The sequence below is a fragment of the Lampris incognitus genome, chromosome 10 (genome assembly GCF_029633865.1).
Source record: "Lampris incognitus isolate fLamInc1 chromosome 10, fLamInc1.hap2, whole genome shotgun sequence".
Taxonomy (NCBI): Eukaryota; Metazoa; Chordata; class Actinopteri; order Lampriformes; family Lampridae; genus Lampris; species Lampris incognitus.
The window spans coordinates 48,105,737-48,128,413 of NC_079220.1; the positions used below are offsets into that span (position 1 = coordinate 48,105,737).

Sequence of the window (22,677 nt, forward strand, 5' to 3'; positions counted from 1 at the left end):
ACAAAACACACACACATACCACCTATACTGTAGGTATAGACAGACACAGACTGGCACACAAATCACACACAGGCACACATACACACTCACACACACACAAGCACACTGACTGTGCCAGGGAAGGAAAATCTCCCTCTATATTGAAAAATCAGTTCCTCCCCCAATGCAACAGTAAGAGGTTTTATACAGACAATAATGGAGTCGGTTACAATTCAGGCGATGTATTCCATGCATTAAGTCTGTTAGTCTCACTCATGTTAACACGATGTGCAGCAAATAACATACCTCGGCTATGGGAGCCTGTTTATTCTCTCTCTCTTGCTCCCTCTCTCTCTCTCTCTCTCTCGCTCTCTCGCTCTCTCTCTCTCGTGTTTGCCTGTTTTGTTCTTTACAGATTAGAGCCAGCCCCACAGTTTTAATTACAGTAGCCCCGCTGAGCTACAAAGTCTGCCTGCCACGTTTCTATATTTAACTTGTTGTGTGTCTGCCGCCACTCTCACCGCGCTCCCGCCCTCTGCTCCTCCTTCCAGAGCCGCATCCGCCGGATGTGGAACGACACGGTTCGGAAGCAGACGGAATCTTCTTTTATGGCGGGAGATATCAACAGCACCCCGACACTCAACCGCGGTGAGCCCACCCTGCCGACTCGCTCCACCTGCTCATGCTGTTCGTCTGAGACAGCCCGAACTACACACACGTAATGTATATGTACACACGTAACATATATGTACACACACACACAAAGCAGAAAATGCAACTATGCACACACGAGCACTCAAACGCAGGCAGACAAACATTTAGTGACTCATAGAGACACACAAAAAGAATGTTATGGGGCGTCCGGGTGGCGTGGCGGTCTATTCTGTTGCCTACCAACACGCCGGATCGCCGGTTCGACTCCCCGTGTTACCTCCGGCTTGGTCGGGCGTCCCTACAGACACAATTGGCCGTGTCTGCGGGTGGGAAGCTGAATGTTGGTATGTGTCCTGGTCGCTGCACTAGCGCCTCCTCTGGTCGGCCGGGGCACCTGTTCGGGGGGGGAATAGCGTGATCCTCCCACATGCTACGTCCCCCCCGGTGAAACTCTCTCACTGTCAGGTGAAACAAAGCAGCTGGCGACTCCACGTGTAGCGGAGGAGGCGTGCGGTAGTCTGCCGCCCTCCCCGGATCGGCAGAGTGGGTGGAGCAGCGACCGGGACGGCTCGGGAGAGCGGGGTAATTGGACGGGTACAGTTGGGTGGCGGAAAATCCACAGAAAAAAGATTGATGTACGCATCAGTTGGGTGTGCAGAGGCTGACGGTGCTTGCTGAGTCCCAGCAGAGTATTTGAGACCCAGAGGGTGTGTGGCGCCGCCGGTTCTGTAAACCGCCAGCCGCTCCAGCGACGCCGCAGCGGCGGGTTGTAGCCTCAGCAAACGGCAGCGTCGCTGCCAATCACACTCACAGGCAGGGGTGAGGTTGTCTGAGGTTGTGTTTTGTGCGTGCGTGTGTGTTTGTGTGGGTGGGGGTGGTGGTGGTGGGGGGGGGTGATGATGACAAAGAGGCAAGTGCTAAATCAGCCATCACTCTCTATGCTAATTTCATCCATTTTATTTTTAATGAACTGATTAGCGTGTGAGCGAACAGGGGGGTAATTATTCCAAATGGGAAGGATGAAAGGCAGAAGGCAGGGGTTGGGGCAGAGGGGTGCGAGGAGTGAGCTGGAGGCAGGGGTGTGTGCGCGTCTGTGTGTGTGTGTGTGTGTGTGTGTGTGTGTGTGTGTGGGAGGGCCGAGTTGGTTTCCAGAGGCTTTTCATCATGATGGAGACAATCTGGATGATACTATAGTACGCCGTCAGTGGCAGAATAACAACACCGCGGAGGAGAAGCCTTCATATTCGACACCTTTGAGAAAAGTTTGTCAGCTGGCAGGATGTGAAAGACGAGCGGCTCTGTCGCCGAAGGAAATGGGGGGGAGACGGCGATACTGTATCGTGGGCCAGTAATTAAAACAGGGCTAAACTGGTGGAGATGTGCACTGTCGTCATCGCTGGTATCTCTCATCTCTTTCATCCCCCCCCCCCCCCCCCACGTCTTTATGAGCCACCCTCTCTTTCGGACAAGCAGCGGTCTGTTCAGAAGACGACACACACTCGGTGGACATGCACACACCATCGCAAACGTGCACACACACATGTGTATACTTACCCATACACTCGCACCCGTACACATACCATCCACCCAGAAACACATATTTACACACAAAAGATTTTCAAAAATCATGTGTGTACACACACACACACACACATGCGCACACAAACAACCTAGAGCTCCCATGATTCCCCTTGCCCTACTTTCTCTCCCTCCACTGGAAACTTGCTCCTTCCCTTTTCTAAATGGTATTCCTGAGAGGAAAACGCGGACAACTAATCACGAGTAATTTGTTGGTGTTTGTAAGGAAAAGAAATTTGTTTCTGGTGGGAGGGAAGGAGAAGGAAACAGAGAGAGGGAGCGAGAGAGAGGGAGAGGAAGAAAGAGACTGAAGTGGGGGAAATGAGCGAGGCAGAAAAGAAGGGAGAGAGATTGTGAGGCATGTCAGCATGAGGAGTACAACATGGACAGTTAGCTCTGTGTGTGTGTGTGTGTGCGGCCATATTGGTCAGTCAGTCATCATATTTTTTCAGAGAACGTGTGCAATAAATGGCGGATGTGGGACCTGAAGGTGGCGCTCGGCCCGGGCCGGCGCTCCGTCATGCTGTCCTGTTTTTAACGTGGTGGCATTTCTGCCCGTGCTGCCCGGGGCAGCAGGCGGATGGGGGCATTACACAACACGCTCCATGTGCCACTTCTCTGAGTTGTGTTTGTCCGGCGGCGGTGTTCACATTTCACTGTGAAGTGAACTGTGTTTTCGACGGTTGCACCCTGGCACTGCGTAGCGGTACGCATTACCGCTTCCTCCTGCCGGGCGCCTGGCGGGCTGCCAGAGGACACAAAACAAACAAAGAAGAAATTTGAATGGCGGTGCGCCGAACAGCACCGCTCCCCCTTGCAGTTGTGTTTTGATTCAAAGGTTACAATCAGCATCCAGGAGGACGTGGTGAAACGCGCTACTCTGCAAACCACCGCCATGGCAACCGTAACCCACTCGAGGTAACGGCGAGGAGTCTCACCCTTCCTAGTGTTCACTCGGAGCTCAGCAATCTGAATTCAGTTACACTTATTTTGCCCCTTCGTTTGCTTTGTTGGCTGTGTGGCGTGTGTGGCGTTCAAGGGAAGGAGACGCCCATGTGATGTTTATGACAAACCTTCACAGTTTGTGATGTTTTGTTTTGTTTTGTCTCGTAGCGACCATGGGTAACCACCTCCTGACCAACCCGGTGCTGCAGACCCGCACCGGCACCTCTCCTTACAACACATTGCTGGCTGACAGCTTCACACCGCCCTCGCCAGGCGTCTTCAACTCCACTGGTTAGCTGCTCCTAACTGCTTCTGTTTGTTTGTGTGTGTGTGTGTGTGTGTGTGTGTGTGAGAGAGAGAGAGAGAGAGAGAGAGAGAAGGGTTTTTTTTTTGGTTTTTTTTTCTTCAGACTGTGTTGCTGTCAAACGGATCCAGTAGGCAGAACAGAACCAGCAGAACAGAACCGGCATTGCCTGTAGTATAACCAGCCATCTGTTGGGCTTGCCGCTCGCCATCTTCATGCAAAACACCACAAATTGATTAGAAGTTTCGCTACATCTGCGACTGCAAAAAAAAAAAAAAGAAAATCTCAGGGACAGTTCTCTTGTTCCCTGGGCAGAAAATTAGTGGGCTTGAAGATGTGAAGCCCACAGAACAAGTCCAGACAGCTCTGTGACTGGAGACCACCCATCTGGTAGAAAGCCAATCAGGTGTTTGTTCCTCCGTGTGCTCGTTTGCATGTATTTGTGAGTGAAGGAATTCCATTAAGTCGAGAATGTGCCGGTCATTTCCTACAAAGGAATAAAGTGCTGCACAAGCTTTTGCATGCACGTATGGCTGTTTGTGTGTGTTTAGCTAGTAATAGAGCTCTATTGTACTACAGAACATACACTATATGGACAAAAGTATTGGGACACCTGGCCATTACACCTACAGGAGCTTTTATGACATCCCATTCTAAATCCATAGGCATTAATATGGAGTTGGTCCTCCCCTTTGCAGCCATATCAGCTTCCACTCTTCTGGGAAGGCTTTCAACAAGATTTTGGAGTGTGTCTATGGGAGTTTTTGCCCATTCATCCAGAAGAGCATTTGTGAGGTCAGACACTGATGTTGGACGAGAAGACCTGGCTTGTAATCTCCGTTCTAGTTCATCCCCAAGGTGTTCGATGGAGTTGAGGTCAGGGCTCTGTGCAGGCCAGTCAAGGTCTTTCACACCAAACTTACCCAACCATGTCTTAGTGGACCTTGCTTTGTGCACTGGGTCATGATGGAACAGAAAAGGGCGCTCCCCAAACTGTTCCCACAAAGTTGGAAGCATAGAATTGTCCAAAATGTGTTTGTATGCTGAAGCATTAAGATTTCCCTTCACTGGAACTAAGGGGCCTAGCCCAACCCCTGAAAAACAACCCCATACCATTATCCCTCCTCCACCAAACTTTACAGTTGGCACAATGCAGTCAGGCAGGTAACGTTCTCCTGGTATCCGCCAAACCCAGACTCGTCCATCAGACTGCCAGACACAGAAGCGTGATTCATCACTCCACAGAGCACGTTTCCACTGCTCCAGAGTGCAGTGGCAGCGTGTTTTACACCACTCCACCCAGCACTTGGCATTGTGCTTGGTGATATAAGCCTTGCATGCAGCTGCTCGGCCATGAAGCTCCTGGCGAATAGTTTTCGTGCTGATGTTAATGCCGGAGGAAGTTTGGAACTCTGCAGTTATTGAGTCAACAGAGCATTAGCAACTCGTTGACCCTGCTGTGTGACTTTACGTGGTCTGCCACTTCGTGGCTGAGTTGTTGTTGTTCCTAAACGCTTACACTTTTCAGTAATACCACTTACAGTTGACCGTGGAATATCTAGCAGGGAAGACATTTCACGAACTGACTTGTTGCAAAGGTGGCTTTCTATGACAGTACCACGCTTGAATTCACTGAGCTCTTCATAATGACCCATTCTTTCACAAATGTTTGTAAATGCAGACTGCATGGCTAGCTGCTTGATGTTATACACCTGTTACTATGGGTCTGAATGAAACATCTGAATTCAATGTTTAATGATTAAGAGGTGTGTCCCAATACTTTTGTCCATATAGTGTATATTGAACATAGAGCTGGTGTGTGTGTGTGTGTGTGTGTGTGTGTGTGTGTGTGTGTGTGTGTGTGTGTGTGCGTGCGTGCGTGCGTGCGTGCGTGCGTGCGTGCGTGCGTGCGTGCGTGCGTGCGTGCGTGCGTGCGTACGCATTCCTGTTCGGCTTGATAGGTGAGACCAATTTGAGTTTTTAACCACCGTCAGAGTGAGGGCATTTTCGCAAAGTGAAGAGGGCATCCGCCCTTCTTCATGAGGATACAGACTTGGGTTTAGGGTTAAGTTTAGAATTAGGACTTGGTTAAAGTCAGTGTAAGGGTCGAGGTTAGGCACATAGTTCTGATGGTCAGGGTTAGGGGCTATCCGAACTGAATGTTATTGGGAAAGGTCCTCACAAGAAGAAAAAATGTGTGTGTGTGTGTGTGTTTGCGCACGCGCGGGTGGGTGTTCTCGTGCTTCTATGTTTGTGAAGACCAATATGAGTTTTTAACCATCAGAGTGAGGACATTTCTGCAAAGTGAGGACATTTTGGCAAGTCCTCACATCTTTAAGGGACACTTTTAGTGTTAATACATGGGTTTAGGGTTAAGGTTAGAACTAGGACTTAGGTTAATTAAGGGTATATCTTAGGCATGCAGTTCTGATGGTTAAGGTTAGGATTAAGGGCTAGGGATTGAATGTAGTCAATGTGGGTTCCTCACAAAGATAGAAGTACAAGAATGTTTGTGTGTGTGTGTGTGTGTGTGTGTGTGTGTGTGTAACTGGACGCTGACAGAGTGCGTGCCAACAGAGTATCAGGCCTCGTGTCTGGGAAGTGAAATTTAAGGCAGCGTTACTGTTAAATATTTCAAAGCCTCCCTGCACAATGCGTCAAGGCTGACGGCCAGGGGAAGGGCGGCTGGGACATTTTTAGAAAGAAGAGAGCGGAGTGGAGGAGGAAGTGAGGAGAGCTCTTCGTTTGAGCGTCTAATCACCCTCCCCATCTCACAAGAAGAACGTTGATTAAAATCATACTGGGTATTAAATTTTAAAACGCTCACACTTGCCCGATTATCTCTTTGTGTGTGTGTGTGTGTGGGGGGGGGGGGGGTTGGTCTTTGCCATGAGATCACGATTTGGGTGGAACACCACGGCATTTTTGTTGTGTTGGAGGCACGTCGTAAAATAAACATTACTGCCACGTTATGGGGTGGTGTATGAATTATGTATACATCCACGGCTTGCAGACAGTAGTAAATAAATATCCAGAGTATTTTCTGTGGCTTAGGTGTAAACGATGGTGGAATAGCTTGTCAGATACAGGGTGTACGGGACTGAGTAGGAATACAACAACGCTCATTTTCTTTTCATGTGTGTGTGAGAAAAATAAGAAAATGGGACAGATTCTCACTTCCTCCCTTTTGAAATATAATTCTGTCATATATGAGAGTCACGAAACTAATGCGAAAACTTATGGCAGAATCAAACACACGTACTAACCAGTTTTTTTTCTTTTCCCAATTTGCTTCTCTGTGTACAACTCCCACATGATGCCCCAGGAACCTTCCGTGACCCAAGTAAGTTGGCTTGTCCGCTGCAGTTTTGTATTTTTCATGTGATATTCATTCATTCATTCATTCATTCATTTATTCATTCATTCATTCATTCATTCATCTTCAGCCGCTTCTCCGGGGTCGGGTCGCGGTGGCAGCAAGCAAAGTAGGGCATTCCAGACGTCCCTCTCCCCAGCAACGCCCTCCAGCTCCTCCTGGAGGATCCCAAGGCATTCCCAGGCCAGATTGGACATGTAGTCCCTCCAGCGAGTTCTGGGTCTACCCCGGGGCCTCCTCCCAGTTGGCCGTGCCCAGAAAACCTCCAAAGGAAGGCGCTCAGGAGGCATCCTAATCAGATGCCCGAACCACCTCAACTGGCTACTTTTGATGCGAAGGAGCAGCAGCTCTACTCCGAGCTCCCTCTGGATGTCCAAGCTCCTCACCCTATCTCTAAGGCTGAGCCCAGACACCCTACGCAGGAAACTCATTTCATCCGCTTGTATCTGCGATCTCACCCTTTCGGTCACTACCCAAAGCTCATGACCATAGGTGAGGGTTGGAACAAAGATTGACTGGTAAATGGGGAGCTTTGCCTTCCGGCTCAGCTCCCTCTTCACCACAATGGTCTGGTACAACATCTGCATTACTGCTGATGCTGTACCAATCCACCTGTCAATCTCCCCCTCCATCCTACCCTCACTCGTGAACAAAACCCCGATACTTGAACTCCTTCACTTGAGGAAACAACTCATCCTCAACCCGGAGAGAGCAATCAACTATTTTCTGGTAGAGAACCATGGCCTCAGACTTGGAGGTGCTGACTCTCATCCCGGCCATTTCACACTCAGCTGCAAACCGCCCCAGTGCGCGCCGGAGGTCGCATTCTGATGAAGCCAACAAAACCACATCATCAGCGAAGAGCAGAGATGCAATTCTGAGGTTCCCAAAACAGACACACTCCTCACCTTGGCTGTGCCTTGAGATCCTGTCCATGAATATCACAAACAGAATCAGAGACAAGGGACAACTTTAGTGGAGTCTGACACCCACTGAAAACGTGTTTGACTTTGTGCCGAGAATGCGGACACAGCTTTCACTTTGGTTATACAAGGACCGGATGGCTTGTAGTAACTGCCCCAGTACCCCATACTCCTGCAGTACCCCCCACAGAGTGCCCCGGGGTACACAGTCGTAAGCCTTCTCCAAGTCCACAAAACACATGTAGGTTGGCTGGTCAAACTCCCATGTCCCCCTCAGCACTTCCGCAAGGGTAAAGTGTTGGTCCGTTGTTCCACGGCCAGGACGGAATCCGTATTGTTCCCCCTGGATCCGAGGTTCGACAATCGGAGTAGACTTTCCGAGGGAGGCTGAGCGATGTGACTCCCCGATAATTGGAGCACACCCTCCAGTCCCCCTTTTTAAATATGGGAACTACCACCCCAGTCTGCCACTCCACAGGTACTGTCCCTGACCTCCACGCGACACTGAAGAGGCCACCCTCGGGATACACGAGAACTTCTTCCGGAGGTGGGAGTTGAAGACCTCATGGATAGGGGCCTCCGCCAGACATTCCCAGTTCACCCTCACTACACGTTTGGATTTGCCAGGTCTGTCTGGCAGCCTTGCCCGCCATCTGATCCAACTCACCACCAGGTGGTGATCAATTGACAGCTCTGCTCCTCTCTTCACCTGAGTGTCCAAAACATACTACCGCAGATCTGATGATACGACCACAAAGTCTATCATCGATCTTCGGCCTAAGGTGTTCTGGTACCAAGTACACTTATGAACTACCTTATGTTTGAACATGGTGTTTGTTATGGCCAATCCATGACTCGCACAGAAGTCCAATAACAAGGCACAGCTCGGGTTCAGATCAGGGAGGCCGTTCCTCCCAATCACGCCCCTCCAGGTTTCTACATCATTGCCCACATGAGCGTTGAAGTCCCCCAGCAGAACTATATAGTCCCAAGGCGGAGCCCTTTCCAGGATACTACCCAGAGACTCCCAAGAAGGCCGGATGCGCCAAACTGCTATTCGGTGCATAAGCACACACAACAGTCAGAGCCTTCCCCCCAGCGACTCACAGTCGTATAGAGGCGATCCTCTCATTCCCTAGGGAGAACGCCAACACGGCGGTGCTCAACCGGGGACTTGTGAGTATCCCCACACCCGCCTGGCGCCTGTCACCTTGGCCAACTCCGGAAAAGTAATGAGTCCAACCTCTCACCAGGAATTTGGTACCAGAGCCCATGCTATGTGTGGAGGTGATTCCAAGTATATCTAGTTGGTACCACTCCACCTCCCGCACAGGCTCAGGCTCCTTCCCTGCCAGTGAGGTGACATTCCACGTCCCGAGGACCAATCTGCGATGCCTGTAGTTGGCACACCCTGATCCCCACCTTTGCCTGTTGCCCGGCACCCTACCCCACCCTACCCCAATGCTCATCCCCACGTGTGGTGGGTCCATGGGATGGTGGCTCCATGTTGGCCCGGCCCGGCCACCAGACACTCACCGCCTAGCTCTCTTCCCAGGTCTGGCTCCAGGAGGGGCCCCAGGTTTCCCTTTTCCGGGCGAGGTGCTGTAACTCTGCTGGTGTAATTTCATTGAGTTTCTTGGGAATTGCTCTTAGTCTGGTCCCTCCCCTGGGACCAATTTGCCTTGGGAGACCTTACCAGGGGCTATTGTCCCCGACAGCACAGCTCCCAGGATCACCGGACACACAAACCCCTCCACCACGTTAAGGTGGTGATTCTTGGAGGGGGTCATGTGATTTTCAAAAAATAAAAAAACACATTTCTTTTTCTTTTTTTATATATAAAAAGTACACAATTCTGCTTTTATCCAGCAATCTTATCACAATGATGGATGAATGAATTTATTTAATCATTTAAAACACAACCCGCATTTATATTCCCATTTAGTTCCATTGCTGTCCCAGAGACTTAGCTAGTAGGCAGGCAAGATAAGGAAGGGACATGTATGGCAACACACCGTGCAATATACAATGTACACAATTTAAAAAATCAAATTCAAATATATAGAATCAGAGAAAATAAATTTTAAAAAAATGTATGCATAAAAATCAATGAAACCTGAAATTATGCTAAGTTCTATCTGATCTGAACTTGTAATTTCACTGTGCAATTTTACTTATGAGGAACCTCTTCAGTTGTTTCTTAAACCATCCACTGTATGGGCCGATTTAATTTAATGATGCCAAAGCCCCGTGTCTGTGTTTGTGTCTGCGTTTGTGTCCAGAGAGCACATTATCTAAGGTGCGTGACCCATGCGGGATGGAGACCCTGCCCCTGAATGGTAACTTCAACAACAGCTACTCGCTGCGTGGCGGGCCGGGTGGAGGTGGACCAGGGGGCAGCTGTGACTTCCTGGGAAGTGATGGTGTTGGCGATAGCCCTCCCCCTCTCCTCAACCCCCGCAGCGCTGAGACAACAGGCGGCGGAGGAGCAGGAGGAGGCATACGGCGAAACCTCTCGGACGCGGCGGCCTTCGAGAAGATGATCATCTCCGAACTGGTGCACAACAACCTGAGAGGTGGCGGAGGCGACAGGGTGTGCGGCAGCCTGGCCAGGGGACGCCCCCATGGCGGGGTTGGCCGGGGGGCTGTGACGGGAGCTGGGCCGGAAAGGTCGATGGGCTTGGACGAAGACGAAGACTTCTTGTCTAGTGAGGGGTGCCAGCGCACGCCACAGGACGTGGAGCTGCTCTACAAGGCCCTGGAGGAGCCCCTGCTGCTGCAGCGCGCCCAGTCCGTCCTGTACCAGAGTGACCCGGAGGAGTCTGAAAGCTACACAGCCAACCTCACAGAGAGCCTGGGCAACAGCGGACACAGCAATGCTGGGCAGGGGAGTAACGGGGCGCCCGACTCACCTGCCCGGGACTCCCTGTACACCAGCATCACCAACCTGCGAGACTCGCCCTACCCAGACAGCAGCCCCGAGCCCCTGGAGGTGGTTCCCCGCTCTGCCCAGCCCCCTGAGGAGCTGTACTACAGCTCGGGGAGGCCCGCCCTGGGCTCTCGTGGGGCCCCCATGCAGACCTTCTACCAGGCCCCGCCCCGCAGGCCGAGCGGGGAGGGACACCAAGGTCAGGAGCCCGCCCACAGTGAGGGAGACGGACAGATGCAGCTGGTGACCAGCCTGTGACGGGAGCCCCGGGGGATACCAGAGACTCCTCCGCTCCCGCTCTCGCTTTCTCTCCACTTCCTGCTTGTTTAGATGCCTTTCTTTTACTCTCAATTTCTTACCTAACTGACGGACGAGCAGAGACAGAGAGACGTTTAAGCTGGCGAACATTCGTCTGAGAGACTTTAACTCCCCCAGTTGGGGTGGGGTGAGGGGGCAGAGGGGTCTGGGGGGGGGTTGGGGAGGGAGTGCAGTGACCGCCTCCACGCCACCAGCCTTTTCCTTGCATCCCCCAGCACCCCACCCCCCATCTCACGGAGATAAACGTGTTTATTTTTTCTCCGGAAAACTCGCCGGCGCTCTCTGTTCTGACCGTAGTCCCTCTCCAGTTTCCCTTCGGTACCCATAGGCCAAGTCCAGCACTCTGAATGTACCCACCCACCCACCTCCTTCACCTGCAGATTATTTAAAACTCTGAAACTCTGTTCAAGTTTTTTTTTCCGATTTAATTTCTCTTCAGACCTGCCTACAGGGGGCGGAGGGGGGGAGTGTGTGTGTGTGGGGGGGGGGTATCCCTTTTTACTTCCTCCGGTTTCCCTTTCCTGCCACCCGCCGTTTGTTAGCTGAGGAGACAGGGGAAAGTAGTGCACCGTTACGCCCAAAAGAAGAAAAAATGTCTCACAGAGAGCTTGTCAGTGTTGCCAAAAATATACCTTTTTACGAGCCAGAAAAGGAACTGGGAAAAATTCACAAGGTTTACTAACACACACACACACACACAGACACACACACACACACACACAATCTCTCTCTCTGTCTCACACTCACACACATATGCACACACACACACATGCTCATTACTTACATTGCGTAAACAACGCCTCCATGACACATTTGGGTAAAAAGGAAGCAGGAACTTTTGTTCCCAAGCTCGCAGTGGGAGCCGCCTCAGTATAGTTGCCTTCAATATCACACACACACACACACACACACATATATAACCCCCCCCCTCCCCTGTGAATCAACGCCGATGTACAGAAATGGAGTCAAGATGGAGGCAGAGACAGAGAAGGGACCGAGCCGGCCCACCCACTCGGCGGCGCAGGAGGACTTTCCCGCTGCCATCAGCCACTAGAAGATGCCCCCCACCACCACCCTCCCTCATGCGGCTCCTCTGAGAGGACCTCCTGCACTGTGCTGTCTCTCTCTCTCTCTCTCTCTCTCTCTCTCTCTCTCTCTCTCTCTCTCTCTCTCTCATTGTTCTCTCAGTAAGCATTCAAAATGGGAGCAACTGCCTCGCCACCTTCGGGAGGAGAGTACCTCTATCGTTTGACTTTGTGTCTGCGTTCTCAAGGGGAGATGTGTGTGCGTGTGTTTGTGTGTGTGTGTGTGTGTGTGTGTGTGTGTGTGTGTGTGTGTTTGTGTGTGTGCGCGTGCATACGTGTGTGTGGGAATGGACCGGTGTCACCCCAAATCCCTCCTCCCCCACCCACCCCTGTGTTTAACGTACGACTAATTGGATCCTAACCGGTGGACGTGGATGTGCCTCCCGTGTGCGGTTGTGACAAAAAGGACTCTAGATGTTACAATCGCACACACCCCCCCCCACACACACACACACACCACCACCACCACACACACCCACCCACCCCTGATGCCCCACCCCCACCCACTAAACTCAAAGTCTAACTGTAAATAGGAGCCACACGAAAAATGAAAAAAGAAAAAAGAAAAAGACTTTATTGCTACTATGTAAATAGAGATGCCGGATGATCAAAGGGCAACGAGAAAAGTAACAAGTACTCTGAAAAATGACTTCTTGTACTGCAACAAAACAACGAAAGAGGAAAATAAAAATGTTTTGGAGTATGTGACCTGAATGATACACTCTATCTTTCTCCCTGTTATTCTCTCTCTCTCTCTCTCTCTCTCTCTCTCTCTCTCTCTCTCTCTCTCTCTCTCTCTCTCTCTCTCTCTCTCCTCCCTTGTGCTTCCCTGTGCCCCAACGCTGCACCATCCAGTGAAATGTCTCTGTAAAGAGAGAGAGAGAGAGAGAGAGAGAGAGAGAGAGAGAGAGAGAGATGAAGCAGTCTGATGCAGAGGGAGAGAAAGGGAGTATGAGGTGCAATAGATTGTATTTCTTTATATGGGGGAAACACAAGAAGAAAATGTCCTGGCACAATCTTTATGTAATATAATTCATTACATGTTGTTAATGTTTGACCTTTGACATTCCCAGCCTGGCGGTGCCCAACGTGGCAGGGGGGTGTGGTGGTGGTGGTGGTGGTTGAAGGTGGGGTAGATGTCCTAAAATGTCGTATTGTGCCTCACGGGCATCGCAAAGCATTGTGGTTAAGGGAGAGCAGCCATGACATGATGTGATGGCTCTTGTTATTACTTGGGAGACGGCAGATTTAGCTGAGCTACATACTTTTTTAACCTGTGTTTACGCATGTGCGATAGACATTTGTTTATCTATACAATAATATTGCATTTTGCTGTTTCTAAGAAGAAGAAAAAAACCAGATTGTTTCAGCGTTATTCTTGAGCCTAATGTGGAGACTTGTTCATTCCCTGTGCGTCGGTGGGGCCGGCGTGCGTCGTTCGAATCGCCTGCGCAAGTGTGTACTCGTGTGCAGCGCGGGTGCCTCCGTGCACCAGCCTATTCTCGGTACGTGCGCTCTTCCAGAGGCTGTTTTGGTGGCGTGACTTGGGTGCTTAGTGGATGAGGGATTAGTCATTGCAAATGTATGAGAACCCCTCCTCCTCCTCCTCCTCCATCTCAAAGACCTCCCTTTTCATCACTAAGGACCAATAGAAACTAATAGGGATGGTGCTACCATGGTGGTTTGGTTCACCAAGGACAGGTGGGCTCAGGGCCGCTCTCCAATGGGTGGGAGCTAAATACCGGCTGTGTGAGTGACAAGCAGAGCTGACCAATCAGGAAGGACGGTTCTCCACCTTATGCAGGTGCTACTGTTGTGAAATTAGCTTTCACGATGAATGTTTTCCTTACTTCAATTTATCCATTACATTTTTTCTTATTTTACATTCTGTCCTCATGTAAGACGACGTGTAAAGAGAGTGGGAGCTGGAGCCAGATTCTCCGCCAACTAGTACAATGTGACATTTGGCTGGGGCCGGAATGTCCTACTTCTAAAGAGAGAGCCCAGAGGACGGCTTTTGGCTTATTCTCCAGGGCTGAGGGGGGGGGGGGAGGACAGACGGGGGAAGGAAGAACTTTGGATTTGTCACCGTTTATTCTCTGCTACTCGCAGAACAATACATGGGCGACGGATCACCCTTCAGGCTCAGGGGTGGCCTTCGTATCGTCACTTGGGGCATGTGGGGGGCATGTGCAATACCAGCCCGTCAGGCTGTGAGTCCGTATCACAGTTGAAAAGCTTTAGTTGAAACCTGCGCCTCAGTGAGGTGTGTTCGTTAAAAACCAGACGATATGCACATGGGTCCTGTTCTTCTCTTCTGCCGGTCTGGTGGGTGAGGTGAAGCGCTGGTCTGGTGGCTCACATGCAGGAAACGGCGGGGCAGCCGAGGACAAAACGAATGTAGTTCAAGAGGGAGGATTAAGTATTAGATAAACTGATTCCATGGCTTAATTGGAAATGCAAGCAACTGCCGACATCTTAATCGCCCTGGTCATCATCATCATCGTCATCGTCATCAATCATTAATTATCAGTACTGTAACACCCCCACCTCCTCCACCACCCCCCCACTTTACTGTACTTGACATGTGCTGATGTTGATCTGTGGTGCTCAGCTGGGACCACCCTGGAGACGGACACCGTTTACCCAGCCGCTCCCCATGAGAGGAGGGAGGTGCGTCACCTCGGGCCTGCCCCTCTTTCAGTCCCTCCTTCCTGCTCCCCCCTCACACAGCTGTACCTTCAGCCATTCTGCAGACCTGTCACTGCTCTCTCTCTCTCTCTCTGTGAGTCCCTCTCCCTCTCTTTCTGTCCCCTGCCAATCTTCATCCACGTTTTAGTACCATTCTCAGTGGAGTCAATTAGCTCAACACCTCTCTGAGCGCATTAATTTTTGTTTTGTTAAAAGCGTTGTTTATCCTGTATTAATATTTAGATAAACAGGGCCACGACATTGTGGTGATGGCTGTGATTATACAGTGGAGGAACTGCGGCCCATGCCGCAGGACTGAGGTCCGCACAACGGGAACTTCCTCCGCCGTTCAAAGCCCTCCAAACCTCTAATTACAGTAATAACACCGGAGGTACCAATTTGCTGCAGTTAACAGTCTCGCGTGCTGTCTCCCTCCCTCCCCCTTTTCTTTTCTTTTCTCCCTCTCGCGCTCCCTCGGCTTCAAACGTTCACGCCCATCCCCATTCGATGCCGGTGGCCGGCCCACGCGAGCCGTGGCGTCAGTGGCGAGGTGTGGGTGGGAGGTCCCTCGCCCTTCCGACACGCAGTTACGCCCCTGGCGGCTCGGTGTCAGCGGAGAGCCAGCTTTGAGCGCCTCTCAAGTCTGTCATTAGACAGCGGAGGTCCCAGCGAGTCCGACGTTCACTGACCTGCCGTTGACCCACTCACACGGCATCCCTTTCTTTTTTCTTCTTCTTCAGCCCTTCTGTTTTGTTTACCCAGGGATTTCCACGGCCCATATCACGCTCCGCCGGGAAACGTGTAAGTGGTGTGTGAGTTTGTCCACAGCGGTGGAGCAGAGGGTCATGGTGTCCTCAGAGAGAGAGAGCGAGAGAGATGGGGGGGGGGGGGGGTAACATCAGCTGGGATGTCACACATGTCAGGTTCCCAGCCAGAGGCGGACGAGAGCGGGAGGTTGGCGGGGGATCGGAGTGAGGATGTGGAGGATAGGGTAAGAGCGGGAGATAAGGGGGAGGAAGGACTGCGCTGTCTTATTTCAGATGCCTTATTGTCGGCCACAGGGGAGTCCAGAGGTTATCACATTACGGTTCAAACTCTCACCAAACCACACGTGCAATGAAACACAAGTCTGTGTGCTTGCAGAGAGAGAGAGACAGAGAGACAGAGAGAGCGACAGAGAGAGAGGGATGGATCGTCTGGGTGTCATTTGGTGTGATGGACGATATCTTTGGACATGACTAATCAACTGCCGCATCAGCAAGACGAGGGGAGGTTTTTAGAGTGCATAAGAGCGCAACAGGATTTTTCCTGTAGAGATTTTTAAAACACAAATGTAAACAACGATAAAGTAGTACTATTTTGTTATCGGTCTCTTGTTACGTGTCCACATGACTATAATACAGTACCTATATCATAGTTTTAAGAGTACGTAGGGGTATGGCAGAAACCCAGTGACGAGGAATGTGCTGTTTCTTTTCTGTGTTGACTAAAACTGTCCATGGGGCCGTACCGGCAGCGCCTGTGGCTGGCGGCCATCTTTGATGCACAGGGTGGGACCAACAGAAGAGGGGGGCTTCTGGGTAGGATGGGTTCTCCGAGCCGTTGGCGTTAGCGAGCCCTATTCCACACGCGGAAGCCCCTGGTCCAAAAACCAAAAGAGACATATCTTTTCACACACTCAACACGCATCTTGGGGCAGTTCGACCTACAGGGGGCGTCGAAGCGAATTGGCCGTTTACACCTTAACGTTGATCCCACGTACGATAAGGAGCAGGCGGAGAAAGACTCGCCCCTTTCTGTAGGCACGCTTCTTTTTTCTTTCTCCTACTTCTCCATTGCCCCAGTCAGTGCTTGGCCCCACGGTCCCGAAGTGTGTGGAGAAGGATGACCCGTGCAGGATCCGCGGTGGTGTAGCGGTCTAAGCATCGGCTTTGTGTCGATGCAGTTGCCCACTGGGGACCGGGGTTCGCGCCCCGGTCTCGTCAGATCCGACTATGGCCGGACTCGGTGAAGCGGCGATAATTGGCAGCGCTGTTTTCGGGAAGGGAGGGGCGGAGTCGGCTTGTGTTCGTCACATGAATGTGTGTGTGTGTGTGTGTGTGTGTGTGTGTGTGTGTGTGTGTGTGTGTGTGTGTGTGTGTGTGTGTGTGTGTGGGGAAAAGGCAGTGGTTCGGCCTGGAGTCGCCTTGTCCCGGAAATGGCGAGGCGTCTCCTTCGAGACTGCCGGCCGGAGAGATGCAGTTGGCGAACGCATGCGGTACGAGGGAGGGTGTTGGAACTAAAATAGGGATCGATTGGCCACTAAATTGGGAGAAAAGGGAAAAATCAGAAATACATTAAAAAAAAAAAGAAGGAAGGATGACCCGTTCCCGCGTCCGGTCCTGGCTGTAGTGTAGTGGTGGCTGCCCTGTGATGAATCAGATATCACGGGGCCCCTGGCCACGGACGTCCAGCCCCGTCACAGCCCGTGTCCGCCATCAGGGGCGGGACCGCTAGGCAGCAGGAGGTCCGCATGGGCGGGGCTGGCCGGAAGTGTTGAACGTCAGGAATGTGGAGGGATCAGGAGGAGACGGTTTGGTACGGGGGGGGGGGCTTTAAATAACAGGCCATACTTAACTGACAAACAGTAAGTGCTGACATTGTGCCATGTGGGGTCCTATGAAACAACACCATTAGCAGTACGTTGTCTGGTTTTGTTTCTGTTTTTTCTTTCTGTGACACGGTTGATCTGTCATGTACCGCCGAGTCACTTGTAAAACACGGGTTTCACGTTGAACCTGGAGTCTGTTTCCTGTTTCCTTTAAGGAATGACGTTTTCGATTGTTTGGTTTTTGTCTTTTTTCACGGTCATTGCTTTTTGACAGCTGTCTGGGCCAAAGGGGATGTTATTTTCTGTGAGTGTTTGCATCATCGCAGGTCTGCAGCGACCCTGTATCAGCACATATTAATAATAAAAAAAAAATCCAAACTCTACCGAGTCCAGGCCTGGCGGTTTCACTCTTACGGCTTGTTACTGGGCTGTCTGTATGTGTGCGCATGCGTGGGTTTGTGCACTAGTGTGTGTGTGTGTGTGTGTGTGTGTGTGTGTGTGTGTGTGTGTGGGTGTGTGGGTGTTCATTGATGTACAGTTCACTATAATAGCTGATGTGCTTGTGCATGCACCTGAGCAATAAAAGCATATCGGCCCATGGAAATTATTGCTAATCCTTTTGTGCTGCATATAAATTGGCGTATGCCAAGCTCATCATTCAAAATGGAAATGAAAAGAAGTCTTTAAGTGCTAATACGCTGCTTATGATTTATTCATAAGCTGGCCTGCAGGTTACAGATATATGAGCGATGGTGCAGTGTTTAACCCCTCAGGTAGGCGGGGAAGGGGAGGCCAAACCCGCCCGGGCCCTTTCTAAATAGGCTCCCCTTTTCAAAAAGCACCCATGGATGTGACGAGATGGATGTGACAACGATTCTGTCGTGTGGCAGTTACGTCTACGACCTGCTGAAGAAAAAAAAAAAGGGGGGGTGTCTGGGTAGCGTGGCGGTCTATTCCGCTGTCCACCAACACGGGGATCGCCGGTTCGAATCCCCGTGTTACCTCCGGCTTGGTCGGGCGTCCCTACAGACACAATTGACCGTGTCTGCGGGTGTCCTGGTCGCCGCACTAGCGCCTCCTCTGGTTAGTCGGGGCGCCTGTTCGAGGGGGAGGGGGAACTGGGGGAGGGGAGATAGCGTGATCCTCCCACGCGCTACGTCCCCCTGGCGAAACTCCTCACTGTCAGGTGAAAAGAAGCGGCTGGCGACTCCACGTGTATGGGAGGAGGCATGTTTTAGTCTGCAGCCGTCCCCGGATCAGCAGAGGGGGTGGAGCAGCGACCGGGACAGCTCGGGAGAGTGGGGTAACTGGCTAGATACAATTGGGGAGAAAAGGGGAACCCCCCCCCCAAAAAAAACAAAAACGATTAAAGAAGTGCCGTAAAAAAGCACAAGTTGGCTGGTTGCGAATCGAAGCTCATGGCTCCCCCTACCCCACCTTCAATGGTTGGCCGGACGGGGGAGGGGGGGTAGTCAGGGTACCACACATTATGGAGGACGAGAAGAGTGGCCACACATCAAGTCAAGTCAATTCTATCTGTATAGCCCAATATCACAAATTACAAATATGCCCCGAGGGGCTTAACAGCAACACAACATCCTGTCCGTAGACCCTGGCAACAGAGGAGAGGAGGGGTCTCTCTCCCAAGACGGACACCTGCAATGGATGTTGTGTTTACACAGTTTACAGAATGCAACACTGAAAGAGGATAACAGAATTATAATGGAATTATGAGATATATGAAGAATATGAAATGTGACGACCTGTCCAGGGTGTCCCCCCCCCTCCCCCCGCCTGCCGCTCAGTGACTGCTGGGACAGGCTCCAGCATCCCCGCCGCGGGACCCATTATGCAGGTTTGCATAATGGATGGATGGATGAAGAATATGATGAGGAGGATGCCAAGCAGTGTCCAGACGCCACCGGAACAGCCCAGGACCCGAGCCACGCGACCAGCATCACCCCGTATACACACACACACACACACACACACACACACACACACACACACACACACACACACACACAATAGACTGCTTTGTGAGAAAAGGGTGTAACATTAAAACAGGATAACAAAATTACACGGATTTATAAGATATTGTAAACTACTAATAAGACACGTTAGCCCCTAGCTAACGGGTCTGACCCTTTAGTCGAGCGGTTAGTGACGTCGCCTTGTGGTGCGGTACACCTCGTATCGAATCCCGCACCGGGCAAGAAATTAACCGGTTACAATATATATAAAAAGAAAATGTGATGAGGGGGTTGCCAAGCAGTGTCCAGGTGGCGACCGCCATCACCGTGGAGACCCGGAAGGAGGACAGGCTGCACCTGCACACAAGGGAGACTCGCATACCATTAAAAACAAGTCAGCTGGTGGCGGGGCCTTTTCCTATCGGAATAACCCGCCTGCTGCCACCGGACAGCCGAGTCTACCAAGTCCAAACTTAAAACTCATCTTTTTTGCCTGCTGGTGGTGGGGCCTTTCCCTACCGGGCCCTGTTCTTGAATACGTCAGCTTAGACGAAGCAAATGTTTGCTGCCATGACAGTAATTTGGAGTCCGTGACGGGTCACTGAGTATGTGTGCACGCTCGCTGAGCTGGGTTCGGCTTCACAAAGCACCGTTTAGGGTTCATCAGTCATGCAATATGGTGGCGCGGGGAGAGTCATGCTGCACGCTGAGCCCGGCGCTAACCTGCCACCGCCATCTTTTGATCAAACTGCAGTGCGAGTGCAGGTTAGAAATGTCTGAATGTAATGATATGGGCACTCGGGACCCTAAGTAGACAACAAAGAAGGAATAAATATCACTCAGCTAATGATCAATTACCAATTAACAAGTGGATTCTGTCTAAACGATGGGGTTACTGCAAACTGCCGTCTTTCCCTCCCTTGAAATCTCCTCATCGACGGTATGGTGTCATCCGTTTTTGTCAACAAACTTCCCCTGGGTTCCGCTTCCTTGATTGCTCATAATCCCAGCCGCTGTGGACTGTGATTGTTAACTAATTAGCTCTTTGCTAATTATTATGTGCGTCAGAGCACCTTGATTCGTAATTGTTTGGCCTTCCTGTGACTTCGTCTCCGCCACGTCCCCTGCCGTTATCACCCCCCCCCCCCTTGGCATGGCGGTGTTTCGATATGTAGACAACAACGGCACACCCACCCACCCACCTGCCCGGTCCTTCTCGCCCCAACCTCTGCCTTTCTGGTGTCCCCTTCAGGAAACTCCCTCGGTGGGGGGGTACTCTGAGGCCTTCACCATTCAGTCACCCCACTTCTTCACCACTCTTAACGCCGTCACGCACACCGACTCACCCAACATGAGCAGCAAAGCCTCTCAGACTGGACATACCCCCTTTCCAGACCCTCGGCCCACATTTTTACAGTAATAATAATAATAATAAATGTTCAAGGTCTTTGTTGCTGTAAATAAAATGTGCCATTCATGACGCAGCAACCCTCAGCAGATCTAAGAATGAAGGGATCTACTGAATGTATAGGCTTGACTGTGGTGTTCATAGTATGTGTCCTGTTTGTGTGTGTATACACATATATATATATATATATATATATATATATATATATATATATATACACACTGCATAACGCAGAAGCGTTGTTTTAGTCAACAAACAACCGTCATTTTAGTCGCAGTGTTTTTCTGTCGCTTGATTTGGTCGTCTCCTTTGCATTGACGTTTATTGCCCTCGCGTGGCCGATATGGGTACTACAGGTTCAATATCAAACGCTGATCATCCATCCATTCATTTTCCAAACCGCTTATCCCACTCTCAGGGTCGCGAGGATGCTGGAGCCTATCCCAGCGGTCATTGGGCGGCAATAATAATAATTAGATTTATATAGCGCTTTTCTAGACACCTAAAGCGCTTCACATTTTCTTATCAAGCATCTGCTTAATAAAAAGTGCTGCACGATGTGAAGTGGCGTTCATATCATCAGAAGTCAGACAGCACACAGTCCCTTTTATGCATGTATTTTTGTGATGAATGTATTTATTTGATCAAAGGAGGTATACAAGGAATGCAACTGATTACAAAATAACTGAAAACAGTCAAATGAAAAACATATACTATTAAAAAGCAAAACAACTAAGTTAGTGTACCTAAGGAACATTTCAGATAAACACCATTCATATGGCAATGACGGGTATAGCTCTATCGATTCACTGTACCCATGCACTGGGTAATTCAAACTAGCCTACAAAAAAAAAAAAAAAAAAAACCTTCATACAAACCAACCTAACAACCATTGTTGTTGTCTGATTGGAACAGCGTCTTCTAGAATCAATCAATCATTTTATATAACAAGAGAAAACGTCCAAACGGCCTTACGTTACTCATTAACAATGCTTTAAAAAGCCTTTTCAACGCAACCAAGTAAGGGTTTACATCCTTACATAGCAAAATAACACCCCTCCAATTTCTGACAAAGACCAATAATGGACTTGTAGATTATGTCTTTGTTGTAACAATGCTTCTTGGCAATAAATCTTATATCAGGCACCTGATTGTCAGCACCTGGGGTACCAGAAGCTCAAAACAAGAGTCAATAGCAAAAGCAAAATAAGCCGTTTGGCATTGGCAGAGAAGATTTGGCACATTTTTCATGGGCGCAACCCACATACTCAGCTCTGCTGCTCATCCCACAAATGCATGTTCCTTACAAATGTGGCCCCATTTAAAAGGGAAATAAACAGGCTTTCTAACGGTATAGGATTTATTGCCAAGAAGCATTGTTACAACAAAGAAATAATCTACCAAACACACATTTCCTTACTTTTTGTGCTAAGTATATCTATATATCTATATACACTCACCGGCCACTTTATTAGGCACACCCGTCCAACTGCTCGTTAACGCAAATTTCTAATCAGCCAATCACATGGCAGCAACTTAATGCATTTAGGCATGTAGACATGGTCAAGACGATCTGCTGCAGTTCAAACCGAGCATCAGAATGGGGAAGAAAGGTGATTTAAGTGACTTTGAACGTGGCATGGTTGTTGGTGCCAGACGGGCTGGTCTGAGTATTTCAGAAACTGCTGATCTACTGGGATTTTCACGCACAACCATCTCTAGGGTTTACAGAGAATGGTCCGAAAAAGAGAAAATATCCAGTGAGCGGCAGTTCTGTGGGCGAAAATACCTTGTTGATGCCAGAGGTCAGAGGAGAATGGCCAGACTGGTTCGAGCTGATAAAAAGGCAACAGTAACTCAAATAACCACTCATTACAACCGAGGTATGCAGAAGAGCATCTCTGAACGCACAACACGTCGAACC

The 22,677-nt window shown here is 50.3% G+C and overlaps 1 protein-coding gene across 1 annotated transcript in view; it reads left to right on the forward strand.

Moving 5' to 3' along the window:
- Nucleotides 1–11,130, forward strand: part of adgrl1a (adhesion G protein-coupled receptor L1a) — a 149,864-nt gene extending 138,734 nt beyond the window's left edge. The window contains exons 23-27 of the mRNA XM_056288563.1: nt 531–627; nt 3,325–3,447; nt 6,786–6,803; nt 10,042–10,125; nt 10,237–11,130. Coding sequence (XP_056144538.1) covers nt 531–627; nt 3,325–3,447; nt 6,786–6,803; nt 10,042–10,125; nt 10,237–10,946 — 1,032 coding nt within the window. The 3' untranslated portion in view covers nt 10,947–11,130. The remainder of the gene's footprint in view (nt 1–530; nt 628–3,324; nt 3,448–6,785; nt 6,804–10,041; nt 10,126–10,236) is intronic.
- Nucleotides 11,131–22,677: the final 11,547 nt, after the last annotated feature.